Raw genomic sequence first — 17,077 nt, forward strand, 5'->3', positions numbered from 1 at the left:
AGCGTTAGCGAAGAAAGAAGCCTACTTGAAGAAGGCTGCCAAGAGGAGAGCAAGCGCCCTACCCGAGTCTCCAGCGAGAAGCGTTTTATATATAATATAAATTATTATCGATCGAAACCTAAAGCCAAGTGCATCGATCGGTTTCCTTGCGTTGGGAGGGAGATTGAATGAACGCTTGAAAGCTAGCGGGGACTCAGAGAGAAGAGAGCCAGGGATATCCAACCCAGGAATCGCACGCAGGCTTCCCGCCCCCTTTCTCTGACGAGGGCGAAGCAGAGATCGAATGCTTCCAAAGCAAGGAAAAGAAGATAGGAAGATTGGATGGAAAATCGAGGGTGGGAGCCGAAGGCCCCATCTACATATATACGCACTGGTACCACCATGAAGACTGTGTTCCCACTGGGTGAAGAATCAGATTTATGACCATGGATAATAAGATCCAATCCAATTGATTGATGGAAGTCGACTCGACGATCAGGTAGCCTCATCCCATTCTTTAAAGCAGTAGCGAACAAAGGACGCCGACAAGGAAGAGGCGTTCCTCGGAGTGAGAAAGCTCAATCCAAGACATGAAAGCGGAATCACAACTGTGCTTAAATCCCTACTTCCACCGAGGGAAAAGTCCTCCTATTCCTTTCACCAGTTCAGGGCAAATGATGAAGGGGTTTCCGGCGCAAATGAATAGTAGAAAAAGGTCGATTCCTCCTTGCAGTTGATTCACTTTCACTTTAGTTGGACATGGCAAGGAAAGCAGGAATGTCATCAGGCTCAGACCTATTCTTGCAAATAAAAAGAGACTCGCTCTAGTCCCGTAACCATTCGTAAGGAGGGGGCGGTGGTCGAATGAATAGAATGTCCGAGTAAGGAGAACTAGCCAAGCTTCTTCACAAGCGAAGGAATTGCAGCCTAACCATCTGTGAGATCGGAGACTTCGAGAGGCTCTGACGCCCTCTTTAACGCCACTCTTTCCGAGTCTCGGACATGAAGCTTACGATTGATTTTGTTAGTGAGAAGCTCAGTTCCGCTTTAAGCCCGACAAGCGGGTGGTTTGGTTGGTTGTTGATAGAGGACTCGAAATAGCTTTATTTGCACCGTTCCCTTCTTTATCGAATAGGGGTTCCTCCGTCACTTCAAATTTGACTAGGGATGAGAACCAGAGAACGCTCTCCACTAAGACTCCCGTATGATATGCAGGTTAAAGCTCCCGTTTCAGATGCTGAAGGCTCGTTGAGACCTCTTCTCTTTTCCGCACCAATCTTAATTGACTACTACATCTTTATTTGGGTGTATAGCTCAGTTGGTAGAGCATTGGGCTTTTAACCTAATGGTCGCAGGTTCAAGTCCTGCTATACCCAAACCTACCTTACCACTATATAGTCAAGATGCGTAGTAGCGTTCTAAGATCACTGAGGGGAAGGTTGGTCATAAATTTGGAGAGTACACGGAAACTCAGACTTTCGAGAACAAATATTGGACCGGGAAGAAAAAAGGGACAGAAATCCATAAAGTCAAAAAATATGGCACGAAAAGGAAATCCGATTTCGGTAAGACTTGGAAAAAATCGTAGTTCAGATTCAAGTCGGTTCAGTGAGGGCGACCGCGAAAGTCACCGAATGGGTAAGTCTTTTCCTTCAGTTTATCCTATATTTTCAAAAAAAAGCGTGGGAGGACGTTGCAGATGTCCGGGACGGACACGACTTCTTCTAACGCTAGAAGACCACTGGAAAACACCCGGAACCAGAGCATGTCGTGAAAGAAGCACACTGGATGGGCGTGCTTCGACCGTGTCTCCGGGGCACAGTTGAATGTAGATATCATTAACGCGAGGTGTAGGATACCAGGCCGAGAAACCCAGGCAACCCAACCCCCCCCTATGCGCCGATCGCTAGCGCATCCAGGTCCCCGGCGCCCAGCTCTGCGGGGGAGGCCTAGTCTGATCTGAGAAGTGCTAATTCGGTTCGGATAGACTTCAAAAAAGAACGCCGCCGCCCAATAATCAAAATCAAACAAGTGCTAAGTTTCAGATAGTGAATAAACCGAAACGAAAGAAGAGAGGTTTCTCGCTCGGCGCCTAAAGCGCACTATGCTCCGTTTTAACAAATGAGAGTTTTCGGTGGAACCGGTGAAACCACGCGAGCTGGTTAGATGTGTGGGACAGAGGGCTCATAGTACCTGTTAGCGCAGCTATGCAGTGGAAGGGAAGGAGCCTATAAATCGACCCCTTCCTTCTTTTTTCTTTGAAAAAAAAAGCAGTACAAAGAGATTAGACTCTCGGATGAGACTAAGCGGCCACCGACCGTTCCGACGCACCCCTGACCGATTTTGATTAAGACCGAAAACCTATCTAAAATGAAGCCTAGTTTAAGCTGTCAAACAAATGATAGAATTGAAATTATAGAAAATATCCCGGGAAGAAATATAGATAGAATTTTGCTCAATAAAGGGAAGATTCGTAGAAAAGGATAAGTTGTTTCGCGAAGGCTGCAATCTTTCTAAAGAAACAAGCGAGAAACTTGACTTTGAAAAAAAAAGGTGCTTGTTGCCGGTAAGTAAGCTTGTTTTATATCAATAAAGGCGAAAGGTTTTTGAATATTATAAAGACGCGTTAGCACTTTCGTTTTGAATAAGTTTAGGCTTAACTAATAAGATAGAAAGGGCTTGTTTGTTAATTTCATTAGGGTGCGCTGGTTTAGAACCCTATACACAACAAAGGGATTTTCCTTTCAAATGACAACTGCCTCTTCCTGTTGCGAGGGCCTTGCACGAAACCAAACCGCCCCCCCGCCCCAATCAAGTACCAGTTGCTTCGCAGCGCGGGTAGCCTACTTAGGTTAGGAGGAAGAACCCCTCAGTTCTTACTAACCTCCGGTGTGTAATCAACATGTTGCTAGCTTCAACTCGGTTGAATAAGAATCATTGATTCTCTCTCCTGTCCATTTCTTATTCATTCAGGGCGCTCGGCCGGTGCTCCTTTCTCAAACCAAAACGACTCTGAACGTTAGGGAAGATAAGACCACCTGAGCGAACCGATCAAAGGGACTTGACTTATCCGAACCGAACAATAGCAGCTTAAAGCTAAGCCTCTCACGAGCAGCGTCGCTGCGCGGGGAGGAGCATCTCAAAGTATGGGGCAAAGGATCAAGCGCTTTGACTTTGTCTCCCGGGATCCACCACAGGTTGGGTTTGAGAGCCGTGTGATGGGTGACTATCCAGCACGGTTCGGAGAGCACTTTTAGTCTTTGTTGGTGAATGGAAGCCCCCCTATCAAGCAAAAAAGAAGCGGCTCTTTCTACGGTGGGGTCACTATTGACTCTATTTATTATTATGGTAAATTTGTGTATCAAGATGTCAATCTGAGATCTTATTTCGGTTCGATACGTCCACCTACGAGACTCACCTTTGGCTTTCGTCTCGGTAGGTGTATTCTTCTACATTTTCCTAAAAGAACATTCATTCATTTCTTTCTTCCCCGTCGACCACGACGACTGAAACGACGTGAAAAAACTAGACCCGGAAAGGAGAAGGGCCGGTGGTGGACGACATTCGGGAAAGCCGGGCCGATCGGGTGTCTTCGCGACGATACAGAAGAAGAACGAAACGAAGTGAGAGGCCGGGGGGCAAGGAAAAGAGTCGAGTCGATCAGGCTCGACGACCGAAAGAAGCAAAACGAAATCCGGGGGTGGCCGAAAAAAAAACAACGCTATGGATACCATGACCGATCACCATCGATAAAGAAGAATCTTTCTAAATCACTTCGGATCAGCGGGGCCTTCAAGCATCCGAAATACGCCGGGGTTGTAAATGACATAGCGTTCCTGATAGAAAATGACGACTCCTTCAGAAAAACGAAGTTATTCAAGTTCTTTTTCCCAAAGAAGTCCCGCTCCGACGGCCCGACGAGTTATCTACGGACCCTCCCTGCAGTGCGCCCCTCCTTGAATTTTTTGGTCATGCAATACTTTTTTAATACAAAGAACCAAATGAATTTCGACCCCGTCGTAGTTCTCAATCATTTCGTGGCACCGGGCGCGGCTGAACCATCTACGATGGGGAGAGCGAATGCACAGGGAAGAAGCTTACAGAAGAGAATACGTTCTCGTATCGCTTTTTTTGTAGAAAGCTCGACCAGCGAGAAAAAGTGTTTGGCCGAAGCCAAAAATAGGTTGACCCACTTCATTCGCTTGGCGAATGATCTTCGCTTCGCGGGAACAACTAAAACCACCATCTCGCTCTTTCCATTCTTCGGTGCTACCTTTTTCTTTCTAAGAGATGGGGTTGGGGTGTATAATAACCTTGATGCCCGGGAACAACTACTCAATCAATTAAGGGTCAAATGTTGGAACCTTTTGGGTAAGGATAAGGTAATGGAATTGATAGAGAAATTCAAAAACCTAGGTGGGATAGAAGAATTGATAAAGGTAATAGATATGATGATAGAAATCATACTGAGAAAGAGAGGAATTCCGTATAGGTACAACTCTTATTTTTACGAAGTCAAAAAAATGCGATCTTTCTTGTCTAATAGAACAAACACTAAGACCTTAATTGAGTCAGTCAAAATCAAATCTGTTTATCAAAGCGCTTCTCTGATTGCTCAAGACATCTCTTTTCAACTGAAGAACAAAAGAAGATCATTTCATTCCATTTTTGCTAAAATAGTGAAGGAGATTCCAAAAAGGGTGGAGGGAATCCGTATATGTTTTTCCGGTCGATTAAAAGACGCAGCAGAAAAAGCTCAAACTAAATGCTATAAGCATAGAAAAACTTCTCGTAATGTATTTAACCAGAAAATCGATTATGCTCCTGCGGAAGTATCTACTCGTTACGGAATCTCAGGTGTCAAAGTGTGGATTTCATATAGTCAAAAAAAAGGGGGACGTGCTATATCCGAAACGTACGAAATATAGTAAATATCGTAAAGGCAGATGTAGTAGGGGTTGCAAACCGGATGGTACAAAACTGGGTTTTGGAAGATATGGCACTAAAAGTTGTAAAGCTGGTCGTCTTTCATATCGAGCCATTGAAGCAGCGCGTCGGGCTATAATCGGACACTTCCATCGTGCTATGAGCGGACAATTCCGAAGAAATGGTAAGATATGGGTAAGAGTTTTCGCGGATCTCCCTATTACCGGGAAACCTACAGAAGTAAGAATGGGAAGAGGAAAAGGAAATCCTACGGGTTGGATTGCTCGTGTGTCCACGGGACAAATCCCATTTGAAATGGATGGTGTGAGTTTGGCAAATGCTCGACAAGCCGCTACATTAGCGGCTCATAAACTATGTTCGTCAACCAAGTTTGTTCAGTGGTCGTAACGTAATTGGTTAAGGGGGAGAAAGCGGGCCGAGAATCTTCTGTCAAAAGGACCAAGGATGATCTTTTCGGAAAGGAGGAGTAGGAGGAGTCAGCTTATTCTATAGATACTGTAAAAGCCAACTCATGTTTCCACTCAATTTTCATTACGAAGATGTATCACGTCAAGATCCGTTGCTCAAACCGAATCACGCCAACGTTATGGAAGTTCCTGGATCGTGTGAAATAAGAGTAGTACCAAAGGCACCCTATAATTTCATAATAAAAAATGGAAAATTGGCTATGGAGATTCCGCGCGGTCAGAAATTCATACAGACACAAAGGGGTTCGACAGGAAAGTCCTTTCGATCTAATCCATTCTTGGGGTCAAATAAAGACAAAGGATATGTAAGTGACCTAGCACGACAAAGCACTCTCCGAGGGCATGGAATGTCTAATTTTTCGGTCAGAATCTCGACAGTAATGTCTCTGTTAGATTTTCCGGTCGAAATACGGAAAAACTCCATTCAATTCTCGATGGAAACGGAGTTTTGCGAATTCTCCCCGGAACTGGAAGATCATTTCGAGATCTTCGAACATATTAGAGGGTTCAATGTGACTATTGTCACTTCGGCCAACACACAAGATGAGACTTTACCACCGTGGAGCGGCTTTTTGCAAAAAGATGAGGGGGAAACTCAGTAAGATGTCGGAGAAGCAAAATAGTAGAGATCACAAACGTAGATTGCTCGCGGCTAAATTTGAATTGAGACGAAAGCTTTATAAAGCCTTTTGTAAAGATCCCGATCTTCCTAGTGATATGCGGGACAAACATCGTTATAAGTTGTCCAAGTTGCCAAGAAATAGTTCCTTTGCACGAGTAAGAAACCGATGTATTTCCACGGGTCGCCCTCGTTCTGTATCTGAGTTCTTTCGAATTTATCGTATCGTTTTTCGTGGATTAGCATCTCGAGGTTCTTTGATGGGCATAAAGAAATCGTCTTGGTAGCACCACCAAACCAATAGAACAAAGAAAGGTTAGCTCCGCAGCTGGTCCACAAGCAAGGTAAGTAAGTCCATTACCAGCCGGCTCCGGACCGAAAAGACCTAACAGAGTAATCCCTTATCTTGGATCGGAGATGCGAACGGGGCGGGAATCGAAGTGGGGGACCTCTCTACCGCTTGTGTCTATTTCCTGTCAAGTATGCTCCCCAGACATAGACTACGTACAGGTAGTACTCTTGGAAAGAAAGATATAATGCGTGAACATAACATTAAGTTACGAATGTAACTCCCGACTACTCTTCTAAATATACTAAGGCGGAGAACTCTTGTTCATTGGAGCGCCGTAGTGCGGAGGGATGAACCCATCATGGAAGTCCGAGTTGGGACTGAGCCTTCCGAATGATAATGCTTTGTTTCGTTGGAAAAACCAACGCAAATCTCATATTGACTTTCTATCGCCCTACTTCTAAGGATAGATAGAGAGAGTTACTTTATGAAATTCTCTCCCTTATAAAGCAGCGCAAGTCGGCCCCCCCCAGAACAAAGCCCTACTCCCGAGAGGCACGGAGTGACTCGACTAAAAGGAGAGGTCCAAATGGACTTCCGTGAATTACAGTGATCCAGTCTCACGGATATGGGGCCTCGCCGGAGATGGCAGGGCAAAACCTGATGGACCTTTTTTTTTCTCAAGAGGTTATTTCGAGAATCAACCAACCGACGAGACGAATTCGAGGATGTGTTAAAATAAAGTCTAACCGCCAAGGCAAGTCCCATGGATAAGCCCAGCCTCCCTCTCGTTTCACTCTCGAGGAACGCCTTTTCAGTCGAGTTGCTAAAGCACCTCTCCTTACAGTCGAGCTTCTTTGTTCCTTCGGACCTCTCGCCCAAATGAAATAGGATGAATCCAATCAATAAGCTTATTGATTGGATTCAGAGCGCAGCGAAGCCAAATGAAATCAAGGCAAAGGGGGGCCTTACTTTTCCTGACGCTGAGTCATCCTATTCAAATTTAGCTATGCTAATGTAACAGGAAAAGTATTCAGATGATATGGATCCCAAGAGATGAGCGAGAACCTCCAATTGCTTAAGGATCGCACTCCGCTGTCCCGCTTGGTGGACGAGATCTTCTCTCGGGGTCATCCTGGGTTACTGAAGGGTTGTCCGACTGCTCGGTGACCGAATCAGAGAAGTTTTGACCGCTTTCTCTTCTCTACAGCACTCTCGGACTGATCATCCAATCCATCTTGCTGCGACAAAGCAAGCTTAGGAATGAATCTAAGAAATTTAGGTCTCTGCCCGCTTGAAAGATTCTTCTTTCCTCTTCGGTGAAAGAGGGCAAAGGTGTGTAGGAGAAAGAATTCTAAAAACGTCGACGCTTAATTCGCCCCCGAGGAACGCTTTCAAAAGTCAAAGAAAGGCTCAAATATCAATATATATATATTTTAGGATATTTTAAGGCCCTAGAACGCAAAAAAAGTGGGTGAACAAGAGTTGTCACGATAGGAAAGAGAAATGACTATAAGGAACCAACGATTCTCTCTTCTTAAACAACCTATATCCTCCACACTTAATCAGCATTTAGTAGATTATCCAACCCCGAGCAATCTTAGTTATTGGTGGGGGTTCGGTCCGTTAGCTGGTATTTGTTTAGTCATTCAGATAGTGACTGGCGTTTTTTTAGCTATGCATTACACACCTCATGTGGATTTAGCTTTCAACAGCGTAGAACACATTATGAGAGATGTTGAAGGGGGCTGGTTGCTCCGTTATATGCATGCTAATGGGGCAAGTATGTTTCTTATTGTGGTTTACCTTCATATTTTTCGTGGTCTATATCATGCGAGTTATAGCAGTCCTAGGGAATTTGTTTGGTGTCTTGGAGTTGTAATCTTCCTATTAATGATTGTGACAGCTTTTATAGGATATGTACTACCTTGGGGTCAGATGAGCTTTTGGGGAGCTACAGTAATTACAAGCTTAGCTAGCGCCATACCTGTAGTAGGAGATACCATAGTGACTTGGCTTTGGGGTGGTTTCTCCGTGGACAATGCCACCTTAAATCGTTTTTTTAGTCTTCATCATTTACTCCCCTTTATTTTAGTAGGCGCCAGTCTTCTTCATCTGGCCGCATTGCATCAATATGGATCAAATAATCCATTGGGTGTACATTCTGAGATGGATAAAATAGCTTTTTACCCTTATTTTTATGTCAAGGATCTAGTTGGTTGGGTAGCTTTTGCTATCTTTTTTTCTATTTGGATTTTTTATGCTCCTAATGTTTTGGGACATCCCGACAATTATATACCTGCTAATCCGATGTCCACCCCGCCTCATATTGTGCCGGAATGGTATTTCCTACCGATCCATGCCATTCTTCGTAGTATACCTGACAAAGCGGGAGGTGTAGCCGCAATAGCACCAGTTTTTATATGTCTCTTGGCTTTACCTTTTTTTAAAAGTATGTATGTGCGTAGTTCAAGTTTTCGACCGATTCACCAAGGAATGTTTTGGTTGCTTTTGGCGGATTGCTTACTACTAGGTTGGATCGGATGTCAACCTGTGGAAGCACCATTTGTTACTATTGGACAAATTTCTCCTTTGGTTTTCTTCTTGTTCTTTGCCATAACGCCCATTCTGGGACGAGTTGGAAGAGGAATTCCTAATTCTTACACGGATGAGACTGATCACACCTGATCAGTGAAAAATTTTGACACCAATCATTTACATATTACACCAAGAATTGACAAGCGGATAAGTTTTCTAGTTTGCTATGTTGATATAGCTTAGATAGAGAAAAGATAACTCCACTATAGGGTAGGGCTGTACTTCAAAAAGAAAAAAGGGTCCCTCTCCCCCTTTTTTATTAAAAAATCAAAAAAGAGGCCCCGCCCCCCAAGGCCTAAGGGGCCCCCTCTGATAAAGAAAGAAAAAAATATAGAACTACCTTTACTGCAAGAATATAAATGACTCGCTATTCACTCGAGGTTTCTGGGTCATAATGTAGGAGAGATGGCCGAGTGGTTTAAGGCGTAGCATTGGAACTGCTATGTAGGCTTTTGTTTACCGGGGGTTCGAATCCCTCTCTTTCCGTACCTTTACCTAATTCACCAACGTTACCGACCGCCATGTATAAAATACAAATCGAGACCTCTAAGAGTCAGACCTTTTTTTGAGATTCTTTTTTTCTAATTACTTTTGTTTTGTACGAAAAAAAAACGGAAAGAGCGGACAACGAATGAAAATCTCTGAACGTGATACGTAAATGGGAGAAAAAATATGGATGAAACCCCTTATCTATCTTTCCTTCGGCAAAAAAAGGTTTATGAAGCCATCCTCGCCTCGGGGATAAGAGATCTTTCGATTCTGGAGAGTAAGCTTCAAGCTCAAGATCTCATTTGTGATCTTCTTCTTCGCGAACCTAATCTCAAGTGAACATTTCTTATTGAATTCTCAATTTTCGTATAAAAATACCTGCCTTTCATTTTATTGAAGAGAAAACCTCCCCCCATTTGAACGAAGTCTCTGGCCTTCCCCGTTATGACTTTAGAGTATCTCTCACGTCTTATAAGTCACTTAAAAATGAATGGGCGGATAGGACCACTCCTGCTTGCTCTTGGCCTTGGCTGCTTAGAGACATCCCTTTAGTTCAGAGAATGGAATTAGGAATTTGATTTTCGTCTTCTTGTAGGTCGGTCATATGTTCAATCAGGAATTCCATCTCTTCTTTGCTTTCTGGTACCGGTTTGAGTTCCTTTGTTCAAATAAATATCTACCCATGTCAGGCTTCCCTTCCCGGTAGTACTTCTGTTCTTCTTCTGTCTGAGGCAAAGGCGAATCCCTTATACTGTATATGGTCGAGCTGGCTTGGCTGGTACATCAAGCATATCGGCATATTGCTTGTTCGGTGTGGTACACATATCTGTCAATGTCAATCAAGTAATAGAATTCATTCCCACTGTCTGAAGAAAACGTGAAGAATTTCCAGTTTATGAGCTTGGAAGACCCGTTGAAGTCCCCGAATAAAGGGGAAAAGGCTATAAGTAGGCCGTTTGCTATTGCTAGAAGGGCTGCTCGCCTTTATACGGCTTGGCTTCGCTATCGCTCCTATGTAGTGGTGATCGGCCTCAAAAGTGGTATTCCTGCCATACAAGCCTATTTTTTTCTAGTGCTAGAAGCTTCGCCAGAAGCAAGCAAGACGAGGGAGCGGAGCTTCGTAGACAAGGCTCGTTATGTACTTGACTGACGAGCTGTCTACTAAACGAGCGTTAGAGCGAGCGAGTTAAGCCTCTAAAGTTTGATAGCTCTTCCCCCTCCCTCACCTTACTCTTCAATTTCCGCTTAAGCTTCCCCGGTTTGGGGGATTAATTGATTGGATACCCGAGAACCATAATCTTTCCTAGGAACAGCTTCTACGACGATAGATAGGGGTCAGCTTTCTTTGGCATCTATGCCCCCTGCCCTCCAAACAGTATGGGAGCCTTTCAGCTCGTACTGCTCACACTCCTAGATCTTCACGGCACCTCCTCCACCATAGTGTGAGCTGCTCCCAGCGGAGAAAAGCAAGGCCTACTTCGAAATTAGCTTTCAACAACGTCAACAACACCACGAAAAAAGTCAACAATGGTTGCCCACTAATCTGATCATAGGTGAAATCCAATCCCTTCGCTTCGCGCCAGGCTTTGAAACCGTAAGTCAGGCGCCTTCGGCCCTCTCCTTTCAGTCGAGTTGCTAAAGCACCTCTCGGAAGCGAGAAAGCGAGCAGCAAGCTGAAAAAAGGGAAAAGTGGTTTTATAAAGCAAAATAAGCTAAGGGGGCTGGCTAGGAATCGCAAGAATTGAGAAGGGTGGGAAAGACAGGTTCGGAAATAGCCGGATTAGCAGGAGGAAGGTCTTGAAGAGCCTGAAACAAAGAAAGGTGTACATAAAAAAAGAGGCTGGTTATGGCCTTTACTTGATAGGACTCCTTTCCCATCTATCTTGACCGGGAAGAGGGGATAAAAAACCTTGCTAACGCCCTGCCCACCCTTCTGGATCCCTCATATTTATGATTCCAGGCTTCCCGGACTCGTAATAGACGGCTAAGAACAAGAAGAGGGTCAGTAGTCTCTGCCGTTGCAGGTCCTTCTCCTTCCGCTGAGACGGCCCTCTTTTTTTGTTTGTTCACCGCGGCACGAAATCATGAAGAAGCTGGAATAACTCAGAAAGAGAGTGGCGCCTAGCCGTTGAGAGCGTCTATTATCTTTGTAGAGGAACAGTACGATCTTGGACTGGCCCCCTTCGCATGACCTAGAAAGATAAAGAAGTCCATGCTACTATAAGGCCTCTAAACTCCTCCCTCAGGACACTATTGCGTTGCCCATGGGGACGGGGTAGCCCCGACTTCCATAGGTCCTTGGTTCGACCTCCTAATGAGAATTGAGGTCCTTGCGCGGGCGTCTCATCCCTAAGACTTGCTTGCTCTGTATGGAGTGCCCTGTGGTTCCTCGAGTGCCAGCCGCAGAAAGGAATGCCATCAACTAGGGCGCTATTGGCCACTAACCACTCGCTCGCCAGCCGCTCGGGCTCCGCGTTTCAAGTTCGTTATCCTAACCGTCCCCTCTGCTCCACCGGGTGCCTGGCCCCTTCTTCTATCTTATCTACTGCCTTGCTCCTCGGCTCCCTACAGCTCCAGCCGCTCGCTGTAATAGCTTGCTTCTCGGGTGGCTCGCACCCCCGGGTGGTGCGGCTGAGCCAGAGTGGGCTCAACAGTCGGCCTATGTTTCCGGGCGCACGCGTAAAGGCATGATTAGTTCCACAAATCTCACTGCACTGACCATAGTAAACTCCTTCTCGTTGTACCAAAATAGAGATTTGATTTAAACGACCAGGTACAGCATCACATTTGACACCTGAGGAAGGTACAGCCCAACTATGAGGTACATCAGCAGATGTTACAATAATACGTAGATGAGTTTTGGCTGGTACAACCACTCTATTGTCCACTTCTAATAAACGTGATTGACCCAATTCTAGATCTTCTTCTGGAATCATATAACTGTCAAAAGTGAGTGACTGCTCATCGGAACTGTTATAGTCAGAATACTCATAAGTCCGATACCATTGATGTCCAATAGCTTTGATAGTAATGGCTGGATCTACTACTACCTCGTCCATTGAGTATAAGAGAGCAAATGATGGTATAGCAATGAACATCGAGATGAGACTAGGAAAGATGGTCCGAAGAATCTCGATAGTAGTTCCATGAACAATCCTTTGCGGGATTGCATTTTCTTTATAGTGGAAATGCCATAAAGCGCGAACCAAGATCCATAATACGAAAACCAAAATCAGAATGAGGAAGAAAAAGATATCGTGATGTAAGTCTATTATTCCTTGCATTATAGGTGTAGCTGCGTCTTGAGATCCTAATTGCCATGGTTCCGCTGCATCACAAGGAGAAATTGTGAGGAATAACCATTTTAGAACAATCGTTTTCAAAGCAAAGGTTCCTTCATTGACTGCTCCGCTCCCCCCCCAAACAAAGAGAGACTGATTCTGACTCTCCCAATTAAGGAAGACGGAAATGACTGGTGCCGGTTGGTCCAACCAAGAAAAAAGAGATGGGAATTTTGGGCGTAAGATTCTTCTTCTTCTTACAATATTTTGAGTTAGATGAACAGATCACTCCTCTAAGCAGCCTTCTTCTTATATACATATTATTCTGTCATGGGTTGTTAGCTGTGTTCTATCGTAGCTATCTCTGTTCAACACTTGGAGGGAGCGAGCAACGGCCTGCGAGCGATCGTAGCTACTTCCCTTAGTTTTGTTTCAAACTCTTCTCTTTTTTCCTTTTTTCTTACTTTTCCATCTATATAAAGAGAAAGTTTTGGATTCCTGATGTGCTCCGTAGAGCTAAAATAGGGTTTCATCAAATCCTCGCTATATAAAGAGAAAGTTTTGGATTTCTGATGTGCTCTTACGAAGGAAAATTGGATTGCTAACTTTTGCATCTATATAAAATGAAAAGAAAGATTTGTGTGTAGCTCGCCAAGGTACGGAGTGACTCTTACTCAACTTCGATGAAATCAATCTCATATGCCGAGATCAAGGTTCAAACAAAAACAAGAACAGAAATAGATCAAAGTCAAAGGGAAAGAAGGGATGCTGTTCATGCGGGGAAGAAGGACATTTTAAGAAGAATTGTCCCAGTAGAAAGGCTTATCATGATAAGACAAAAGACCAGAACACAGTAAGAGGAGAGTCTGCTATGGTAAAAGGAACAGAGGTCAAGCGTGTGGATGTCCTATATGCAGCTGAAGCCTTGAATATTACTGATCTGGTTGAACAAGAGTGGATCATGGACACAGGTTGTTCTTACCACATGACACCCAAGAAAGAGTGGTTTGATGAATTGAATGAAGAGATCACAGGGATAATCAAGATGGGAAATGACACAACATCATCAGTGAAAGGAATAGGAAGTATAAAGATCCTAAATGAGGATGGAACAGTGGTGATTCTGACACAAGTGAGGTATGTACCAGATTTAAAGAGAAACCTTATCTCACTAGGAACACTGGATTCACAGGGTTGTGCATATAGAGGTGAAAATTGAATCTTGAAAGTGCTAAAGGGTTGCAGAGTTGTTCTAAGAGGAAAACAGTACGACAGTCTATACTTCCTACAAGGCAAAGTTGTTGAGACAGAAGCTCTCATAACTGAGGACAAGAAGGATGAAACTTCACTGTGGCACAGCAGGTTAGGCCACATGAGTCAAAAAGGGCTAGAACTGCTGGTGAAAAAAGGGTACATTGATGGTAAGAAGGTGTCATCTCTTTATTTCTGTGAAGACAGCATATATGGGAAGGCACACCGTGTGAGCTTTGGAGTTTAAAAGCACACTACAAAACTACCATTCCTCCAAGAGAAGAAATGGCACCAACATTGGTCACTGAAGCACCTTTCGTCAATGAAGGAGCTATCCTCCCCGGCAACAGAGTAGGATAAATGCCATGAAGCTTCCCCGGTCCCTAGGAAGGGCTTTCCCAAACCAATGCAATACCTATATTCTCACTTTACTTTTCTCTGGCAGCTATTGAAATGGAAGTTGGTGAAATGTACGATCGATTTCAGCTCTCTAGGACAGTCAAAGATCCTTTCTTTAGTCCTGCTTTACTATATGATGCCCTACTTTCCCGGTTTTCTGGAAGGTTCTACCTAGATGCCGGAGGAACCCATTCCCTCCGTTGTTGTTGTTATCTGTTGATTTCCTAGCTGACCTTCCTACTCCTGCCTACAGGGCATATCCCACAACAGGTATTAGCTTTTGACAATGATTACACGCTTATTATTCGCGTCACGTCAAATGGAGAACTATGATTGGAACTCTAAGCTGCTTCAGTTTCTCTTAAGTTAAGGGTGCTGATGTTCCCACTGGTCTGGTACTATATTTGATATTCTGGTTAGCTTGACAGGCCTAATTAATAGATACATTTGATTCTGCTTTTCCCAATAATATCAAGCGGGTATAACTCTAACAGTTCCAACTCCCAGGTACTTAACTGCTTCACTTCAGTTGCAATAAACCTGGCTTGGTGTAAACTATTACATATCACCTATGCCCAGGCTCTGGAGACCTCTTCTCTGTCAGACCTCTCTTCCTCCGATCCAACCCTACTGTTTGAAGTGAGCTACAACCACTTTCTTTTTCATTCCTTCCAAACCAAACCGGAATAGACTTCTGTCTTGAGAACAACCAACTTACATGGCTCTATCTACTACGAAAGAGGCAAGGACAGATCCACCGAAAAAGGATCGGTCTTGAGTCCTCGGGAGATTCGTTGTCGGAATTCTTTGATTCCACCTATCTTCTTGAAGAAGAGGTTCTATCTCAATCAGTTTGGGCTAGTGTGCAATGCCGCTAACCTTCTATCTTTGGTTCACCTTGAACAACCTATCTTAGCAGCTTCTTCTTGTGAGAAAATCAAAAGTGTTGTGTTCTTGCCTTGCCGAGTTCAACCTATCTTTCTAGCACCGGATTTTGTAATGGAATTGCTTTCTATCCTATCTTTTGTATCCTATCTAATGTAGCAAGCGATCTTTGCAACTTCTTATATTCTCATCAGAGGTTGTTGGTGAATAGGTTCTTTTTTTCTACAGATAGAACCAAAGCCCTTCTTCTTGCAACATCCGACTCGTTCACAGCTGATTGATTCAATAGCAACTTCTTCGAGAACAGTGAGAGCAGATTCAATAGCAAGGGCGCAGCTCCTGGTTCTTAGCTTATCACATGGCCCTTTATCATCGAAGACAGTGATCGACATACGAATCGTGAAATGAATTCCTTGGTGGGAAACCCTCCGATCCGATGACTCCCTGATCCTCTCTTTTATCCCCCCATCTATTCACTCCGAGGAACGCCTGTTGTTAGCCAACCAATCCCATGAGCTAGCTTCCCTGGTTTGGTTAGCTTGGGAATAGGTTTCCCCTTACAGGACTTTAGTTACTCGACTGAAAGGAAAGATCGTAAAAGTAGCGTAGAACCCTCTTCCTTCGGGTGTACTTGTCCTATCGAACAAACTTCCTGTAAGGGAGGAATTGATTTCTATTCTATAATACAGAGAAAGAAAGCGGGAAAGAAAACTCACTGGGGAGACGCTTGATTCGCTGCAAATCAGAGTGTAAGAAAGCAAAGAAGAGAAGTCGACAAATAAGCTGCTAGTGCTTGAGTAAGCGGCGTGAGAGTATCCAGTCCTGGGGGAAGAGAAGCTCTAAGCGTACCCGCAGTTCACGTACCAGCTCTTAGAAATGTTCACGTATCCAGTGCTAGTCTTTTCTGTTCCAGTAAGAGTAGTTGGAGGACTAGCTAGTGAATCAGCTGTTAGGGGCAAGGCGCTTGACCAACGGGAGAAGCCAACTCCGTTCCTCCTAACACAGATATCAGATATTAGGCTTGGCAACAGACGCTTTGATATGTGTTACACAGACGCCCTGTAGACATTGAATCGGCTCACTCCGACTTCGATTGCTAAAATGTTGACGTGAATACGCTTGCTGGTTGTGATATGTTCCCTACTATACTACTATTGAAGACCTTGACTTTTGATCTTCCTTCTAGGAGAATTCATCAAACCTTGCTTATCCTTCTGATGAGCAAGCTTTTCCTCTAACTAAGTTAGACTGCCTCTTACGAGCAGGTAACCTACCTTCTAAACCATGCCCCCACTATACTTTCTTCTAAGCCAGCTTTTCACTCTTTGTTTTCGTATCATCTCATTGGACTTATTTCAAACAAACTCGTTACACTCGCACCTGATACACGGGAACGAAGAAAACTACATGGGGAGCACGCTTACACCTGCAAGAACTAAGGGTCCAGACCAAGCACAGACAGATAGAACCAGACATCAAAAATCTTCCTTTGCACAATGCCTATCAGATATGGAAGGAGGATCTTTCAAGAGAAACTTCCATTTGATTTTCTAGCTCCGAGAGCTACTTTAATGGCTTGTGCCCATAACAAGTAGTTATGACCATTCAACTTTACAGAGGTAATCTGCATACTGACCTGATCAGATGAAGTGTTGGAGGCGGATTTATTTGAGTTAGAATCAGCCATGACGAATAACGTTGAGAAAGACCACCCAAGAAAGAATAAAGAAGCAACCCCCACAACCATGGAGAATATGAGAGCAAGCCTAAGAAGAGGTTCCCTCTCGAGGAACGCCTCGAGGAACGCCTCTTCTCATTATATGATTTGTGTGAACACAGTAAAGTCCCACCATAAGCATTCTCTGCATCTCCA

General features: G+C 44.2%; 6 protein-coding genes and 2 non-coding genes across 8 annotated transcripts; 7 read left to right on the top strand and 1 right to left on the bottom strand.

The window, feature by feature from the left end:
- The first annotated feature begins 1,282 nt into the window (after positions 1–1,282).
- trnK lies at positions 1,283–1,355 on the top strand. Its single transcript has one exon. It is a non-coding gene; the product is annotated as a tRNA-Lys (tRNA).
- Positions 1,356–1,517: 162 nt separating this feature from the next.
- Positions 1,518–4,907, top strand: rps3 (ribosomal protein small subunit 3). Its single transcript has 2 exons — positions 1,518–1,592; positions 3,318–4,907. Exons 1-2 carry the CDS (start codon positions 1,518–1,520, stop codon positions 4,905–4,907), a joined length of 1,665 nt encoding a protein of 554 aa, YP_006665985.1.
- On the top strand, positions 4,774–5,313 carry rpL16 (ribosomal protein large subunit 16). The gene has a single exon. It carries the CDS (start codon positions 4,774–4,776, stop codon positions 5,311–5,313), a length of 540 nt encoding a protein of 179 aa, YP_006665986.1.
- A 124-nt stretch (positions 5,314–5,437) lies between these two features.
- On the top strand, positions 5,438–5,995 carry rpL5 (ribosomal protein large subunit 5). Its single transcript has one exon. It carries the CDS (start codon positions 5,438–5,440, stop codon positions 5,993–5,995), a length of 558 nt encoding a protein of 185 aa, YP_006665987.1.
- A 1-nt stretch (position 5,996) lies between these two features.
- rps14 (ribosomal protein small subunit 14) lies at positions 5,997–6,299 on the top strand. The gene has a single exon. The coding sequence runs from the start codon at positions 5,997–5,999 to the stop codon at positions 6,297–6,299; it is 303 nt and encodes a 100-aa protein (YP_006665988.1).
- A 1,508-nt stretch (positions 6,300–7,807) lies between these two features.
- On the top strand, positions 7,808–8,989 carry cob (apocytochrome b). Its single transcript has one exon. It carries the CDS (start codon positions 7,808–7,810, stop codon positions 8,987–8,989), a length of 1,182 nt encoding a protein of 393 aa, YP_006665989.1.
- Positions 8,990–9,298: 309 nt separating this feature from the next.
- trnS lies at positions 9,299–9,385 on the top strand. Its single transcript has one exon. It is a non-coding gene; the product is annotated as a tRNA-Ser (tRNA).
- Positions 9,386–10,633: 1,248 nt separating this feature from the next.
- Positions 10,634–12,765, bottom strand: cox2 (cytochrome c oxidase subunit 2). The gene is given in 2 exon segments: positions 10,634–10,716; positions 12,066–12,765. Coding segments are annotated over 2 exon segments (783 nt in total).
- Positions 12,766–17,077: the final 4,312 nt, after the last annotated feature.

The sequence above is a fragment of the mitochondrial genome of Raphanus sativus (genome assembly GCF_000801105.2).
Source record: "Raphanus sativus mitochondrion, complete genome".
Classification (NCBI taxonomy): Eukaryota; Viridiplantae; Streptophyta; class Magnoliopsida; order Brassicales; family Brassicaceae; genus Raphanus; species Raphanus sativus.